At 41.1% G+C, this 15,960-nt stretch overlaps 1 protein-coding gene across 11 annotated transcripts in view; it reads left to right on the forward strand.

The window, feature by feature from the left end:
* The window catches only part of FRYL (FRY like transcription coactivator), a 978,233-nt gene that overhangs the window by 868,211 nt on the left and 94,062 nt on the right, over window positions 1–15,960 (forward strand). For all 11 annotated transcript variants that reach the window (XM_029588005.1, XM_029588013.1, XM_029587996.1 and 8 more), the window contains 4 exons: window positions 2,170–2,367; window positions 11,599–11,760; window positions 14,698–14,772; window positions 15,006–15,182. In XM_029588005.1, coding sequence (XP_029443865.1) covers window positions 2,170–2,367; window positions 11,599–11,760; window positions 14,698–14,772; window positions 15,006–15,182 — 612 coding nt within the window. The remainder of the gene's footprint in view (window positions 1–2,169; window positions 2,368–11,598; window positions 11,761–14,697; window positions 14,773–15,005; window positions 15,183–15,960) is intronic.

Genomic DNA, 15,960 nt, shown 5'->3' on the forward strand with positions numbered 1-15,960 from the left:
CTGATAAGCCCCTTTTAAAAAAAAAAAAAAAAAGGGGGGGGATCACATAAGATTGTGAATAAAGGGAAATTTAAAAAAGATTACAAGCAGACATGGTCTGATGAGATTTTTAATAACGGATGTTTTAAAATGGACTCTCTACTAGAGTTCTATCAAGCTAGGGCGAGAGAACATTGAAGAAATCTTATCTTTGTGTGACTTTCCTCACTTCAAATGATGTCAAATCTTCACTGAGGTCTACTGTGCTGTTCTGTACGTCTCACTCTGCATGTAAAACTGGCCCCAAAACCCTACACCTCCACCAAAACCTCACCTCGAATTATTAGCTGACCCTCCTACAGCAGTATAAATAGGTGATTACTATGTGTGCCACCCCACATTCTCTCTCTCTCTCTCTCTCTCTCCAAGCCCAAAATGCAATTTGCAATCTTTATCATGAATTGCATTACAGCCATTTTGGGCATTTTGCACAACTTAATGCCATAAAAAAATAGTGTAGTTATTTCTGGTGTTAAAAGCATGTGATAGCGTGCATTACACTATTGCACATTGTGATAATGCCCCTCATTTTCATTAATCCTGCCCAAACCCTTCCCCAATCTCGCCCCTTTGAAAAATTTGCATTCACATCATGCACTACCATAACTATTGCATGCGTTATGGCAATATCGTGGGCGATAACACATTTTGATGAATGACCCTGTTGATTTGCTAACTTTCAGCTTTGTTCCTGTGGTGCAGGGAACAAGAGGGGAAGGGATGTATAGCTGGAGCAGATGGATCGTAGAAGAGCTATTCTGCTTCACAAGTCAACTCCTCACTTCCTGTCATTTCCCTCCACCATAGATTGTGCCTTTTGCCTGGAGACATGAAGGGATAGGCTTGCAACTGTCTGTGCTCCTAGGTCTCAGAACTCAGCTGTTAGCAGAGCCAGAACAAAGATATTAGGTGCCCTAGGAAAAACTTCAATCTCACACTCTATCAGCAGCAAGTCTGGCACAGTAACCCCTTCTTGCTCTCCTCTCACCTTCTGCCAAGTCCTGAATCTCCCTCCCTTTGCTCCCTGTCCACAGGTGCTCAGCATCTCTCCTCTCTCCATTCCATGCCTAGTTCAGGATCATCATCCCACTCTTTGCCCCTTTTTGCAGTATCCAGCATCCTCTTTCTCCACCCACCAGAATCCTCTCTCTCTCCATTCTACCATCACCTACTCAGCACCTCTCTCTCTCTACAACTCCCCAATTTTCATCTGTCTCAGCCCCTCACATCTGGCCAGCATCTATTGACTTTTCTGGTGCCATGCCTTAAAAGTAAGTAAGTGGCACTTGGAGGTTTTTGCAAGTATCCCACCCTTAAAAATGTTGGTGCTCCAGGTGACCACTTAGTTTATGTAATGGAAGAACTAGCCTAGGCTGTAGGCAGAGAAGAAGAAGAGGGCTTATTATGATTGTCTAATTATCAAAATCTCAGGGCCAAGTCTTTTAAGCATGTCACACCTCTGCTTCTATGGCTGGCAGCTGATATATATATCCTTAAGAATGTGGATTGGTATAATTGGACAAACTAAATAGGCTAATTGGTCTTTTTCTGCCATCATCTACTGTTACAATTGGTATCATGTTCTCCTTTTTCATGTACAATTTTATTCACACTATGCATCATAATTTCAAAGATTAATTTGTGGTGGAGAGGGGGAGTTTGTGTAAGGTTGAAGGTTTGGTGTGGGTGCCACCTTTCCTTGCACTGGCCCTGCAAATGAGTATCAGCCGCTTTATTTTGCTATGAGTAGGTATGGGCATTTGGTACAACCAGTAAAGTCAAATTTCATAATTTGATTGTGGTGATGCTGTTCCAAATCATAACACATACCTTCACAAGAGCCTATCATGACATTTTCAACATTTTGGTTATAGTCTTATTGATTAGGCATGTTATAGGCATGAGATAAAGATGAGAAACAAAATGCAGGTATATTATGGATTGTGACACCAAATTGTTTTTGGGGTTTTTTTTAAATGTGCACATTCTTATTCAAGATGGGTGACCTGGGATGGTGTGATAAAATAAATATGCATGTGATCATTGTTAGAATTTGAGAGATTTTCAGCTGAAAAATCAGTTGTTGTAAAGAAAAATGTAATACTTCATTGAAATGTTGTTTCCCATCAGAATCCATACTGGAAGGAAGCCCTGAACATTCTGAAGTTAGTGGTATCTCGGTCAGCAAGTCTTGTTGTACCAAATGATGCACCAAAGTCATACGGAGGTGATTTAGGTTCTCCTGAAATTTCATTCACAAAAATATTTAACTGTGCTTCCAAGGAGCTGCCTGGAAAAACCTTAGATTTTCATTTTGACATATCAGAGGTAATTCTTTTATATTAGTCTTAAAGTAATATTACTTAAATCTTCAAATATACTGTTCTTTTGCTCTTTTGCTTTCGTTTCTTTCAAATGTGTTTATTTTGTAGTTTTGCACTTTTTAATAAAGGGGTGCACTGTTTTTTTAATGGTTTATTATGACCAGTATTATCTGTTTAAAAAAAAAAAGTAAACGTTTCCTGAATGCATTCTACAGTTGTCTATGCTCTATTTATGCATAAGGAGGCCCATATTCAGCACCACTTAGCAAGATAAGTTCAGACCTAACCAGCTACGTGGTGTCTTTTCAATAGTTATATTTTGCAGCTACTGCTTATCCGGATAAGTTTTTATCTGGGTAAGTGAGGGATGAGAACAGGGCATTCTAGGGCGAAGCTACTTTTCCAGCTAACTTAGCTATATAGAGCCAGTACTCAGCCTTATCCAGCTAAGTTGGCTAGATAAGTTCGACCTGCTATTCAACTGTTCTAAACTTAGCCGGATAAATGTATCTGGCTAGCTATTAGATAGCTGAGCAGCATAGCCACATCACTGAATATCTTGGCCAGGTTAGCTGAATAAATATATCCAGCTAACTTGCCTAGCTGGATAGCAGCTGAATATGGTTCCCTACATGTTATTAGCATGATGTCTGCATAGAAGCATACTATGATCATGAATGAAATAAAGTTCTGAGCTTCAAAAGTGGATCTTTTTCATTTTAACTGTTAACTAAATTACCTAAACTTTTTTTTTCTTTTTTTAATAATACCTCTGCATGTAGATGGATCAAGAAGATCATGATCTAAACCTCTTGCATAATCATGGAATTTTCTCATAAGCAGGGATTGTTGGATTATAATTCTAAATTGTGATAAAATCCTCGAAAATCTGGTTAAGAATAGCAAGCTCCACTATTATTGATGTTTGACATTTTTTACCCAATTTTGGGAAATTTATTGTGTTCAAAAATTCCCAGTTTAAAAGGAAGCTTAGGTAAGAATTGAGAATTTTTTTTGGATTGGGTTTTGGCCCTGCTTGTGGTTTGAAAATCTAGGAGACTCAGTCCAGTAGAAATACATAATATAACAGCAGATAATGCAAACAAGGCCTATCTAGTCTGCGTATTATCCCTGCGTATTAACCCTGCGTATTATCACAGACCCTACTTAATCTTTGGCATGGCTTGCTTTTCCCCACTTCTAAGGATCATCTGTGGTCATCACATTCTTTTGTAAAATCAATAGCATTCTTTCCTATCACCTCCATTTCCTACCCACTTCACTCTTTGGGATAAATATTTTTTGTTACTCTTCTAGATTCCTATCATGAGTTGTAGCATCTTCTCTCAACTGAAATATGTTTGACAATTGTGTATCATTCAAGTACCTGAAAAAGTTTTGAATATCTATCATAGCTCCATTTTCCATTGTATACATTTTTTAGATCTTTAGGTCTTAATTCAGAGGGATTATGAGTATAGCATAACCCACCTTTATGCTGCCTTTACCTTGTCTGTATCCTTCTTGAAATATGGCCCCTAGAATTAAAGTGCTATGCTTAGATAGACCAGTGGTTAATTGAGGCCTACAGCTTGACTGTGACCAGTCTGGGTCACTTGGAAGAACCCGTCAGATCCTAATAGGAAAGCCCCATTCCCTGTTGCTCATGTCCCAAAGGTATGATGTGGGGAGACACAGTTCTATCTGGCTAATAATTGTTTATGGACCTGTCCTCCAGAACTTTGTCCAAATGTTTTTTAAACTGTGCTATACTGCTGGCCTTGACCACATTCTCTGGCAACAAATTCCATAGCTTAGTTGTTAGTTAACTGAAAAAATATTTTTTTAAATTAGTCCTATTGTTTGTTAGAGTGAGCAACCGTTCCATTTCAATTTATTCAAAACCACTCAGGTTTTTGTAAATCCTTATCATATCCCCTCCATCATATCGTCTCCAAACTGAAGAGCTCTCAAAACCCCAAGCAGCTGCTGAGAGGAGCACATGGTTATTGAAAGTAGACAGAAAACTAAACATAAACTGAAAGGTTGGAAGGATTAGAATATTTGTTCAACTGTGGGAATTGTCTTCACCAGACTAATTGAAAGCCTAATGAGCCAATCGTTTTGGGCTTATTAACGATTTTTTAAAAGAAAAAGTTGTAATGCTCAGCTGGAAGGATGTCCAAAATTTGCAAATGACACATTCACTGTTTTGAGGGGTCTTTTCAGTCTGTAACCAGCAAATAGTAATGTTGCATTAAAAATTGCAGAAAAGTGTTTTGTTTAACTTGGAACCTGTAGAAGTTGTGCTAGCTTCTGTTCATTTACAGATCCATCAAAACATGCAATTTGACCAGGATTGCCTAAACTTTTGCATGCCACCATATTTTCATACAGGGGTAACTCAAGGCAATCTGCTACCTGAGGCAAATGCCTTTGGATTTTCAGAAGGCGTTTGAAAAACTCCCTTATGAGAGGTTTCTAAGGAAACTAAAATGTCATGGGATAGGAAGCGATGTCCTTTTGTGGATTGCAAACTGGTTAAAAGACAGGAAACAGAGTTTTCACAGTGGAAAAAGATAAACAGTGGAGTACCTCAGGGATTTGTACTAGGACTGGTGCTTTTTAATATATTTATAAATGATCTGGAAAGGGGCATGACAAGTGAGGTGCTTAAATTTGTGGATGACACAAAAGTATTCAGCGTTAAATCTCAAGCGGATTGTGATAAATTGCAAGAGGACTTCGTGAGACTGGAAGATTGGGCATCCAAATGGCAGATGAAATAAAATGTAGACAAGTGCAAGGCGATACATATAAAGAAAAAAAACACATGCTGTAGGAGTTACCACCCAGGAAAAAGATCCAAGTGCCATAGTGGATAATACATTGAAATCGTCAGCTCAGTGTGCTATGGTGGTCAAAAAAATAAACAGAATGTTATGAATTAATAGGAAAGGACTGGCGAATAAAATAGTGGGTGTCATAATGCTTCTGTATCACTCCATGGTGAAGCCGCACCATGAATACTGTGTGCAGTTCTGGTCACTGTATCTCAAAAAAGATATAGTTGCACTGGAGAGTGCAGAGAGAGGCAACCAAAATGTGTTCCCCTACTTGGACAACTGGCTGATAAAAAGCACCTCCCAACAGGAGGTGCTGCAGTCTCTGGTCTCTTTCGTCAATTACCCAAGTCCTATCTCTGCCCGTCGCCCTATCTGGACTTCACAGGAGCCAGACTGGACTCTGTTCAGTCCAAGGCATTTCTGCCCCGCGATCGGGTGCTTGCCCTGTCATCACTGGCAAGCTTGGTCTGCAGCTTGTCTGCTGCTTCATCTTTTGGGCCACATGGCTGCGTCTGTCCATGTTACCCCTTTGGCCTGCCTCTGCATGCCAAAGGGGTAACATGGTGCAATGGACATTGCAGTCGCAATGGCAGCAGGCATTCCAGGACCTCAAGGCACGTGATTACATCATGCCACCTCTGTAGGTCTCCCTGTCCTGGTGGGAGAATCTCTCCAACCTGGAGCAGGGAGTTCCTTTTCAAGTTGCCCCATCTCAGGTAGTGCTTACCACAATGCTTCCCCCTGCAGTTGGGGGGGGGCACATGTGGTCGACCTCCACACGCAGGGTTGGTGGACGGCTCAGGAATCTCTATATCAGATCAACTTCCTGGAGCTTCGGGCAATTCATTATGCCCTTTGGGCCTTTTAAGACCGCTTGTCCCACAAGGCAGTCCTGATCCGGATAGACAATCAAATGGCAGTGTGGTACATCAACAAGCAGGGAGGCACGGGGTCGTTCCTCCTCTAAGAGGCAGTGCAGATTTGGTCCTGGGCTCTGTCGCAGGGCATGCTTCTGAGAGCAATGTACTTGGCTGGAGCAATGAACGTGGTGGCAGAACGTCTGAGTCGTACATTCCAGTCACACGAGTGGTCACTGGATTCAGCAGTGGGTGCCCAGATTTTCATCCAGTAGGGAACTCCGGATGTGGATCTCTTTACCTCCTCCTGCAACTGCAAGGTGAGCAAATTCTGCTCCCTGTTCAGGACAGACAGACTTCCAGCCTTGAACGCCTTTGCCCAGCATTGGAGCACAGGTCTCCTGTACGCATATCCTCCTTTCCCGATGATCATATGAAGACTCTCTTGGGGGGACATGATCCTTGTGGCCCCGTACTAGCCCAAACAGGACTGGATCCCACTCCTTTGGGACCTGTCAGTCAGAGACCTTTCCATCTGGGGACCTCACCGATCTGATAGCACAGGATCAGGGCAGTCTGCGCCATCCAAACCTCCGGGCATTAGCCTTGTCGGCCTGGATGTTAAGCGCCTAGTCTTGCAGCCCCTGGATCTCTCTGATGACATGTCTCAGGTGCTTTTAGCTTCCAGGAAGCCTTCCACCAGGAAGTCTTATGACTAAAGTGGAGAAGATTCTCTGTCTGTTCAAGGGGCTTGGCTTCGATTCTTTTGCCTGTCCCACTCTGAAGTTACTGGACTATCTGTGGCACCTCTCCGAGGCTGGGCTGAAAACCACCTTGGTCAGGGTCCTCTTGAGTGCCATTGTTGCTTACCATCAGGGTGTTGCTGGCATGTCTATCTCTGTGCAGCCCATAGTAGAATGGTTTATGCAGGGCCTGCTTCCACTGAAACACCCCCTCTGGCCTCCTGTTGTGTCCTGGGACCTCAGCGTGGTGTTGGCATGGCTCATGTGAGATCTTTTTGAGCCTATGCCTTCCTGCGATTTGAATTTCTTCACCTGGAAGTTTCTCTTCCCTGGTGGCAGTCACTTCGGCTCCTAGGGTTAGTGAGTGAGCTTCAGGCCTTGGTTATGTATCTGCCCTATACAAAATTCTTTCATAATAGGATGGTTCTGCGTATGCATCCCAAGTTCCTTCCTAAGTTGGTGAGTGATTTTCACCTCAGTCAATCCATTGCTCTACCCACCTTTTTTCCGAGGCCCCGTTCATATTAGGGCAAACGGGCTCTACACACGTTGGACTGCAAGAGGGGCCTTAGCCTTCTATTTAGAACATACAGCAGGCCACAGACAATGCACTCATCTCTTCATATCTGATTCGGATGGATCAAGTGGGGGGGGGGGGGGGGGAGTCTCAGATGATATAGAAACTCAAGTAGCTCAGGAAGTCTTTGGTGTGATATCCTCTACTGAGCAGTTTCAGGAGGCAAAAAGTGATACTGTTTGTCCAAAAACAGTACATAGTACAGAGCATGGAGATATACCCCTGGCCTTTTCCCTCCTGGTTCACCCCCAGTCCCAATCCCAGCCGCAGTACCCAAAGATCCAGAGAGCGAGAGAGGACTCTGCAGGACATCAGAGGGATGGAAGCACTTTGAAGTTAGGGAGGACCAGTGATTTACAGAAGTCATTTACTGTTTTAAGGCCATCAGTAGAGGAATGGTACTGAACCATCTTACAAACAGTGGCATGCAGCATCATTCTTAAAAACACTAGTGAGTGTTGGTTTCAGTGGAGACCACCAGTACTCGCCTGGGGTCCCCAACTACCAGTCGAAGCAGCAGAAAAGCCCAAAAAAAAAAAAAAAACGAGGAAGTTTGTCTTCCAAACCAGTCCCTTAGCCTCCTCCTCCAGTGAACTGACAGACAAGCAGCCCACAACCTCACATCTGCAGAAAAGTATCAAGGAGCAGATAGGGTGTTTTCCCACATCACCATCCCATAGTTAGAGGCAGGCAGCATCAAGAAGGGAAATGACAGCTTAGACCTGAAGGAAATAACAAAGAGATGCATTTTCACTGGAGTCTGAAGAGTGGGCAGCAGCTCCATGAGAAGCAGGAAGCAGTGGGTGTGCGTGACTCTGCACAGTCGATCGTCAGTGTGAAATATTTGATCAGGAAACCAGCATTAACACGCCTACTCCTACTCTTACAGAAAGATGTACCAAAAGTCAAAAATGCTTTTATTATCCTAAGTTACTGCCCTATGTACTAAAGAGTTATCATGCCCTTTATCATCCTGATCCATGTAGTTTTAGTGCACCATAATGAAATCGTCATGGGAGGATATTATGTTAGGGCTGTTCAGATTGGAGAAGAGACGGCTGAGGGGGCATATGATAGAGGTCTTTAAGATCATGAGAGGTCTTGAATGAGTAGATGTGAATCAGTTATTTACACTTTCGGATAATAGGACTAGGGAGCATTCCATGAAGTTAGCAAGTAGCACATTTAAGACTAATCGGAGAAAATTATTTTTCACTCAGCGCACAATTAAGCTCTGAAATTTGTTGCCAGAGGATGTGTTTAGAGCAGTTAGTGTAGCTGGGTTCAAAAAAGGTTTGGATAAGTTCTTGGAGGAGAAGTCCATTACCAGCTATTAATCAAGTTTACTTAGGGAATAGCCACTGCTATTAATTGCATCAGTAGCATGGGATCTTCTTAGTGTTTGGATAATTGCCAGGTTCTTGTGGCCTGGTTTGGCCTCTGTTGGAAACAGGATGCTGAGCTTGATGGACCCTTGGTCTGACCCAGCATGGCAATTTCTTAAGTTCTTATGTTCTTATCTTTCGACAAGAATAAATTGGGAGTTGCGGTGGGCAAGCAAACCCTGTCCAGTTGCACAAGCGGGCCTTCAGCTTGGAGGCCATGTTAAGGCTCACTCTGTGAGAGCTATGGCGACATCAATGGTCCACCTGCGGGCAGTTCCCGTTGCCGAAATTTGCAGGGCTGTGACGTGGTGTTCTCTACATATGTTCACTTCCCACTAATGCTTGGACAAGGATGGTCGGCAAGACAGTAGCTTCAGCCAATCTGTCCTTTGAAACCTCTTCCTGGCTTAAACCCAACTCTCCCTGCCTAGGGCCCATTCTTTGTGTTCAGGCTATCTCCCCATGTTACCAACAGCACCGCAGTTCTTTTTGTGCCTGTTGGCACACAGTTCAGTACTGGTTGGTCATACTCATTATTGGAAGCAGCCTGTAGCTTGGTATTCACCCATCTGTGGAGGATTACCATCTTGCTTGTCCTAAGAGAAAGAGTTACTTACCTGTAACAGGTGTTCTTCTAGGATAGCAGGATGTTAATCCTCAGGAAACCCACCTGCCACCCCGTGGAGTTGGGTTCTCCTGCATTTTGTTGTTTTATTTTTTTGCTCGTGAATTCAATGTTACAAGACTGAAGAGGGACCCCGCGTGGACTCACAGATAGTGGCATGCTGGGCATGCTCAGTGTGCCAGTCAAAGTTCTAGAAAATGACAAAGTTTTCTGTGCCTGGCTGCATCTGATGATGTCACCCATCTATGAGGACGAACATCCTGCTGTCCTAGGAGTACACCTGTTACAGGTAAGCAACTCTGCTTTCCTCAAAGTGAGGCAGCTGCGGCTGGGGTGCTTTTGGGTGGGGTACATACTACTGCCCCTCTAATTTTGCCACTTGAGGCTGTCTCCTCACCCTGCCTTATTATAGAACCAGCCCTGCATTCACATCCCATTAGTGTCTGGACATGGCCTCCCAAAGGGGCATAGTAGGTTTGGACTATCCATAGACTCTTTGAAGATTAGTACCACTTTCCATCCCTTCTCGGATTCATATTTATAACTTTGGGTAGTTTGTCCCATTTGAAAAAGAAATTAAAAAATATAAGGATTTTTCCCCAAGAAAACTATTTCCATTTGTTGTCTGGCCTTGTTGGTTATTCTCTGTTTGCTGAAGTCAGCCCTTAGATAGGAAGTCTTATGTGTACAAATTGATGAATTGTTTGTCTTCAGCAAAAGTGAAGTTGCTTACTGCTAACAAATATTCTCTGAACATAGCAGTTCTGCAGCCACACAATCCTCCTCTTCTTCCTTTGCGTTTTTCTAATCCCAGTCAAAGCTTTTATGTTAAACTGAGTTGCTGCAGAACAGGAATTGCTGCATATGAGCAGTGAAGGGCTTATTTTCCCTTTGACAAAACTTTGGAAGAATCCATCTGTTTTACCAAGCCACAATACGCAAATTTAATGTATGAATTGCTGTCTTTGAGAACATTATAAGTGAACAACTTTACTTGCTAGGGCATTTGTTCCATATTATATGTGTCGAAACCAGCTTTCTATTTTAAATGTGAATATTATGGCAGATAAGGAAAATAAGGCACACCTGGTCTGCCTAATTTATTTCCTTTTGAAATGCCATAGACTATAGTTAATTTATAGCTTCCCCTTCCTGTCTTTTCAGTTAAGATGGTTTTATGCTTATCCAATACAGATACCACCTTTGACTCTACCACTTCCACTAGGATACTATTCTTTTCAGCCATCATCCCTTGCATGAAGAAAAAGATGTTATGATGATATGCCTAAATCTACCCTGTTCAAGCCTCATATCATGACCTCTTGCTTTAGATGTTCCTTTTCACTGAGAAACATATGCTTCTTGTCCTTTATTTGTATGGTTGGAGTATTTGAATGTCATATCCCTCCATCCCTCTCTTCTTCGCTCTAGTTATATATATTTAGGTCCTTAAATCTAATCTCAAGGCTTTTGTCTAGATACTATACCATTTTGATAGCCTTTCTCTGGACTATCATTCTTTTTCTATGTCCTTTTGGAGGTATGGCCTCCCATATTGGACACAGTACTCTAGATGAGATTTTATGAACCTGGGTACTTGCCAGGTTCTTGTGGCCTTGTTTGGCCTCTGTTGGAAACAGGATGCTGGGCTTGATGGACCCTTAGTCTAACCTAGAATGGCAATTTCTTATGTTGTATGGAGGGAATATTGCGTTCTTTTATTTCTACTGGTTTTTCTTCTCTCTATGCATCCTAGCATGCCTCTATTTGGGGCCACCATCTTGTTGCACTGTTCTCTTACCTTAAGATCACCTGAAATGATCACCTTGAGGTATCTAGTCTGCTTGGTGCACATCACTATCTCGACTCTCATGGATTCCAGCACTCCATATGCATGACTTGGCATTTCTTTCCATTGAAACTGAGCTGCCAAGCATTTGACTAAAGCTTCCTTAGATCATTTCTCATTCAGTCTACTCCTTCAGAGTTGTCCATTTTGTTGCACTTCTTAAAGTTATCACAAAAAGACAGTTAATTTTTCATTTGATTCACCAAGATGTAGTCTTCTTATAGTTCTCTTTCATAGTAAGATTTTCTATTGTGCAGCATATTTCCATCTAATTGCTGTTTGTAATTATAAACCTGGGCTAGATAATCTAATGATAGTATTTTGATTGCAAGTTATAATTTTCTATTTGGCAGACTCCAATAATTGGGCAAAAGTATGGTGATCAACACAGTGCAGCTGGTAGAAATGGGAAACCTAAAGTCATTGCAGTCACTCGGAGTACATCTTCCACTTCATCAGGTTCTAATTCCAATGCACTTGTACCTGTCAGCTGGAAAAGACCCCAGCTGTCTCAGGTAAATAAAAACACAGAAAAATAGAAGTTGAGTATGATATGAAAAATTGCTATGTTAAACTTTAATTTGGTGATTTTAAATTATTTTAATATCTTATATGGCAGTTTCATGGATTTGAGATGTGTTTAAAACAAAATTTATTCTTGCAGGTTGAAAGAGGGTGTGAAAAGGTGGTTAGAGGCATAGACAGCTGAATAAAAATAGATGAAAAAATTAAAAACCTAATTTAGGAATGGGAGAGTGACAGAAAAAATTAGTGTATATCATTTTATTTATTAAGGAAGGAGAAGGTGAGAATGCAGAGAGTTTATGAATGATGACAAGCCATCTTTCTCTTCAGAGGTACAGAGTTCTAGTAGCCATATTGGTCATGGAGAAAACTGGAATCTAAGTAGCTTGTGATACCTTTTATTTGGCCAAAATAAAAGATGCTATATAATATATGAACTTTGAAGACAAACTAGGGAATAGATTCATCATTTTGCTATAAATGTTGCAAGAATAGCGCCTGCACAGAGAGAGAGAAACTCTATATGATCATATAAGTAAACTATACCACTGTAAGAGGGGCAACTAATCACATGGGATGAAGTTTTGGTTGTGGCCTAGGTTTTGGGGGGGCAGATTTACATGCACGGTCAGAGGTACGAACAGCACAGTAGACATCATTGAAGATTTTATGTGATTTGGAGTGATGAAAGATACACAAAGATGAGATTTGCACATTGTACTCTCAACCTAGCTTGATAGCAGTGCATTAAACTAGGTCGAGAGTACATTGTACAAATCTCATCTTTTTATACCTTTCATCACTCCAAATCACATTAATTCTTCACTGATGTCTATCGTGCTGTGTGTACCTCTGACTGTGCATGTAAAACTGTCCCTCAAAACCTTGGGCACCACCAAAACCTAACCCCGAGTTCAGAATGGCCCCTCTTATAGTGGTATAAAAAGTTGATTAATATGTGTGCCGCGATATTTATATATTTGCGATAAATATCGCAAATCCCATTTCGGACATAACGCACAGCATAATGCCAGGAAAAAAGGTGTCGTTATTTCTGGCATTATAGCATGCGTTATGCTATCACATGCAACGTTAAACACCCCTAATTTTCCTAAACTCCACCCAAACTCCTCCCTTTTGACTACATTTTTAGAATTTGCATACACATCTCGCAATGCGTTGTTTATTGCATGCGTTATGACGTTAGGGCCCTAACGCGATTTGATGAATGACCCCCTAGGTTCCATCCTCTGAAGGAATTATGTAGCTTCAAATCTGAAGGGAATTTTGCTGCCTCAAAGCTCAAGTACTATAATATCTTTTAATCTTCATGTAAAAAATTCATTAAAAATCAGTACACATATCATTCCCAGGTTATACTAAAATATTAGATGGTGTGATTTCCTCTCTCCCACTTGGTTTTAAAATTGTAATACTGAGATAACATTCATAGGTACATTTAGTGGTCAACAGGGCCAGCTCAAAAGATTCCCAAAGATATAGACACAATTTAATTTTGTCTCAGAGCACCAAATTATATTTACAAAGATGAGTCCTTAATTGCTCAATCTCTCTTTCTCCAGACTCTTGTCTTCAAGATTTTTATGGCGGTAGCACTTTTCAGCTTCTCTCTGAAGGGAAGGGGCAAGCAGGACAATTGCCCGAGGCCCTGGTACCAAAAGGGGGTCCCCTTAACAAAACTTTGTAATGTCATTGAGGCAGAGCACTAGGGTACCTGGCACTGGCTGGTCCCACTCCTTAGTTCCTACCCTGAGTTCCAATGTATCTAACATCAGCCCTGCTAGCATACTGAGCTATTTCTGTAAATCAATCAGAAGTAAAGCATGCAAGGAAAGGGAAAGTGGAACTGGAACCACAAGACAAACAGCAGCAGTGGATTCACTTAAGGGATACATTTAAAATTTTTCTGACTAGCTTCCTTGCTCATCTGACTTAAAAAAAAAAAACAAAAAACAAAAAAACCACTCTCCCTTACCTTTTTATCAACATATTCTGATTCAGCATGGAAAACAAGTTTCACATTTAGAAGATATATTAATTTTCCCCTCAAACTACAGTGCCCTTTATGTCAAGCAATTTGAGAGCCAATATCTGGCATGTCCAAGCAAACATGCTACACTGTATTTTTTTAAATTAATGAGAGCAAACCGTTCTCAGTAGGGCATCCTCCTGGACAAATCTAGGTTTGTTTTCTTTCCAGATAGAATGGGTTAAAGTCTTGATTTGTGCTACAGCTCACAACTTTCAGATGTGTACTAATTCAACCCCTTTTTGTGTCAGATAAAACACCTAAGAATCCTATTCATATTCATTTCTTATCAAAGGGAGCATTTTTAGGATATAGAAATTAGAGGGAAAATAATTATCTTGACCAGTGGAATCCCACCAAATAGTGGCAGGTGGGATTAATCCACCTAGTTAGGTTCTTCTCTGTCTTAAGAGGAGAATGTTTGGAACATATTTTTCATTGAATAAATGGGCCCACATATGTCCAGAAACCACATACATGTTTAGGGGAGAGTCACCCTGCCATATTTTCTGCAAACCTCCTTTGATATCCAGTGTCTCAGATTTGTCTAAATTTAATTTGAAGACAAAGAATTTGATAAAAGGTTTATCCAAATAACTGTAAATTATTTTCTGAATTGGGTAAAAATAAGTGATCATCTTCAAATAATGCTTATTTGATCATATGTAAAAGCATCACTTTTTTTTTTAATAATACTTCAACTTCTAAAATCTATTGCCTTATATTTTTATTAGTTGTGGTAACTTAAGTAACTGTATTACTGGTATATATGAGTAGCCATGTATTTTTATAGAACATGCTGCATTTTTATTTTCTTTCTACCTGAAAGATTTTCTATAGTGATACATATGATATAAGATGATTTGTTATGTTTCAGAGAAGGACAAGAGAGAAATTAATGAATGTGCTCTCACTGTGTGGTCCAGAGTCTGGTCTCCCTAAAAATCCATCAGTAAGTGCCTCTAAAGTCCATTAATAGTCATTGAATACTCAGGCGGTGTTCATAAATTAATTCTGATTAGCCTCTTATAGTACTTGCAGTTCCTAACTGTGATGTTAATTAAGAAAATGAAATTGGTCTTCAGCTGTGAAAGCATCTATGCCTACTGAGTCATGATGCCTCTACATGCTTACCTCACTGGGTTCAAGTATGTCAATGGCTTTTAATGTTGTTGTTCCCTGCAGGTGATTTTCTCCTCTAATGAGGACCTAGAAGTTGGAGACCAACAGACCAGCCTTATTTCTACAACAGAGGAAGTCATTCAAGAAGAGGAAGTGGTAGTGGAAGATAATGGCAGTGAACAGCAATTTGGAGTTTTCAAGGACTTCGACTTTTTAGATGTTGAATTGGAAGATGCTGAGGTAAAGCTCCAGGCCTGTTGTTTGAAAATGTATTTTTGTTTGTTGAAAAATGTAAAGCAAATACCTCATTACTGTTACAATCTTAATTGCTTTTTTTTTTTTTTCAAATTGATTACTTAAGTCTCTTGTTTTGCATATATACATTTTTGCTACTAAAAAGCATGACAACAAATACATTTCTTTGAAGACCAGCAGGTCACCAAAGTCACATTAAGTGGGCCATGTCATAATGCAGAATCATAGCCAGGTAATTTGGCACCTATGGCCAAGTAGTGTGCTTTCACCCTGTACCTAATATATGTTGTCATGAGCTAGGAGAGTGTTAAATGTTTTAAAATTAAAAAAAATAAATCCTGTAATTCAATAGAAGTGAAAAAGAGGTGCTCTTTGAAGCCGTTACCTACACTGATAAGCTTATCCGGCTAACTTTGGAAGCCTATTCAACAGTGCAGCCACACTATTGAATATAGCTGGCTATCTTACTAAGGGGGTCATTTTCCAAGTGGATCGCACATGATACCAAGATCGGGGCGGAGTCGGGGCAGCATCAGCCCCGGAAGAGGGGGAGTCGGGGTGGCACCGGGGCTGACACTGCGAAGACTTCGCCGACAGCAAAAGGTACGCTGCTTTTTCGCTGCCAGTTTCGCACCGAATAACTACACCTTTTATGGTGTAGTTATTTGGCGCGATGCCGGCAGCGATTGCAGGACCGCCCCCCCCTGTTTCGCCCTCCGTTACCATGGGATTCAAAGAGCCCAGCGGTATTAGTAAATCCAGC

Source organism: Rhinatrema bivittatum, chromosome 1, assembly GCF_901001135.1.
Source record: "Rhinatrema bivittatum chromosome 1, aRhiBiv1.1, whole genome shotgun sequence".
NCBI classification, from domain to species: Eukaryota; Metazoa; Chordata; class Amphibia; order Gymnophiona; family Rhinatrematidae; genus Rhinatrema; species Rhinatrema bivittatum.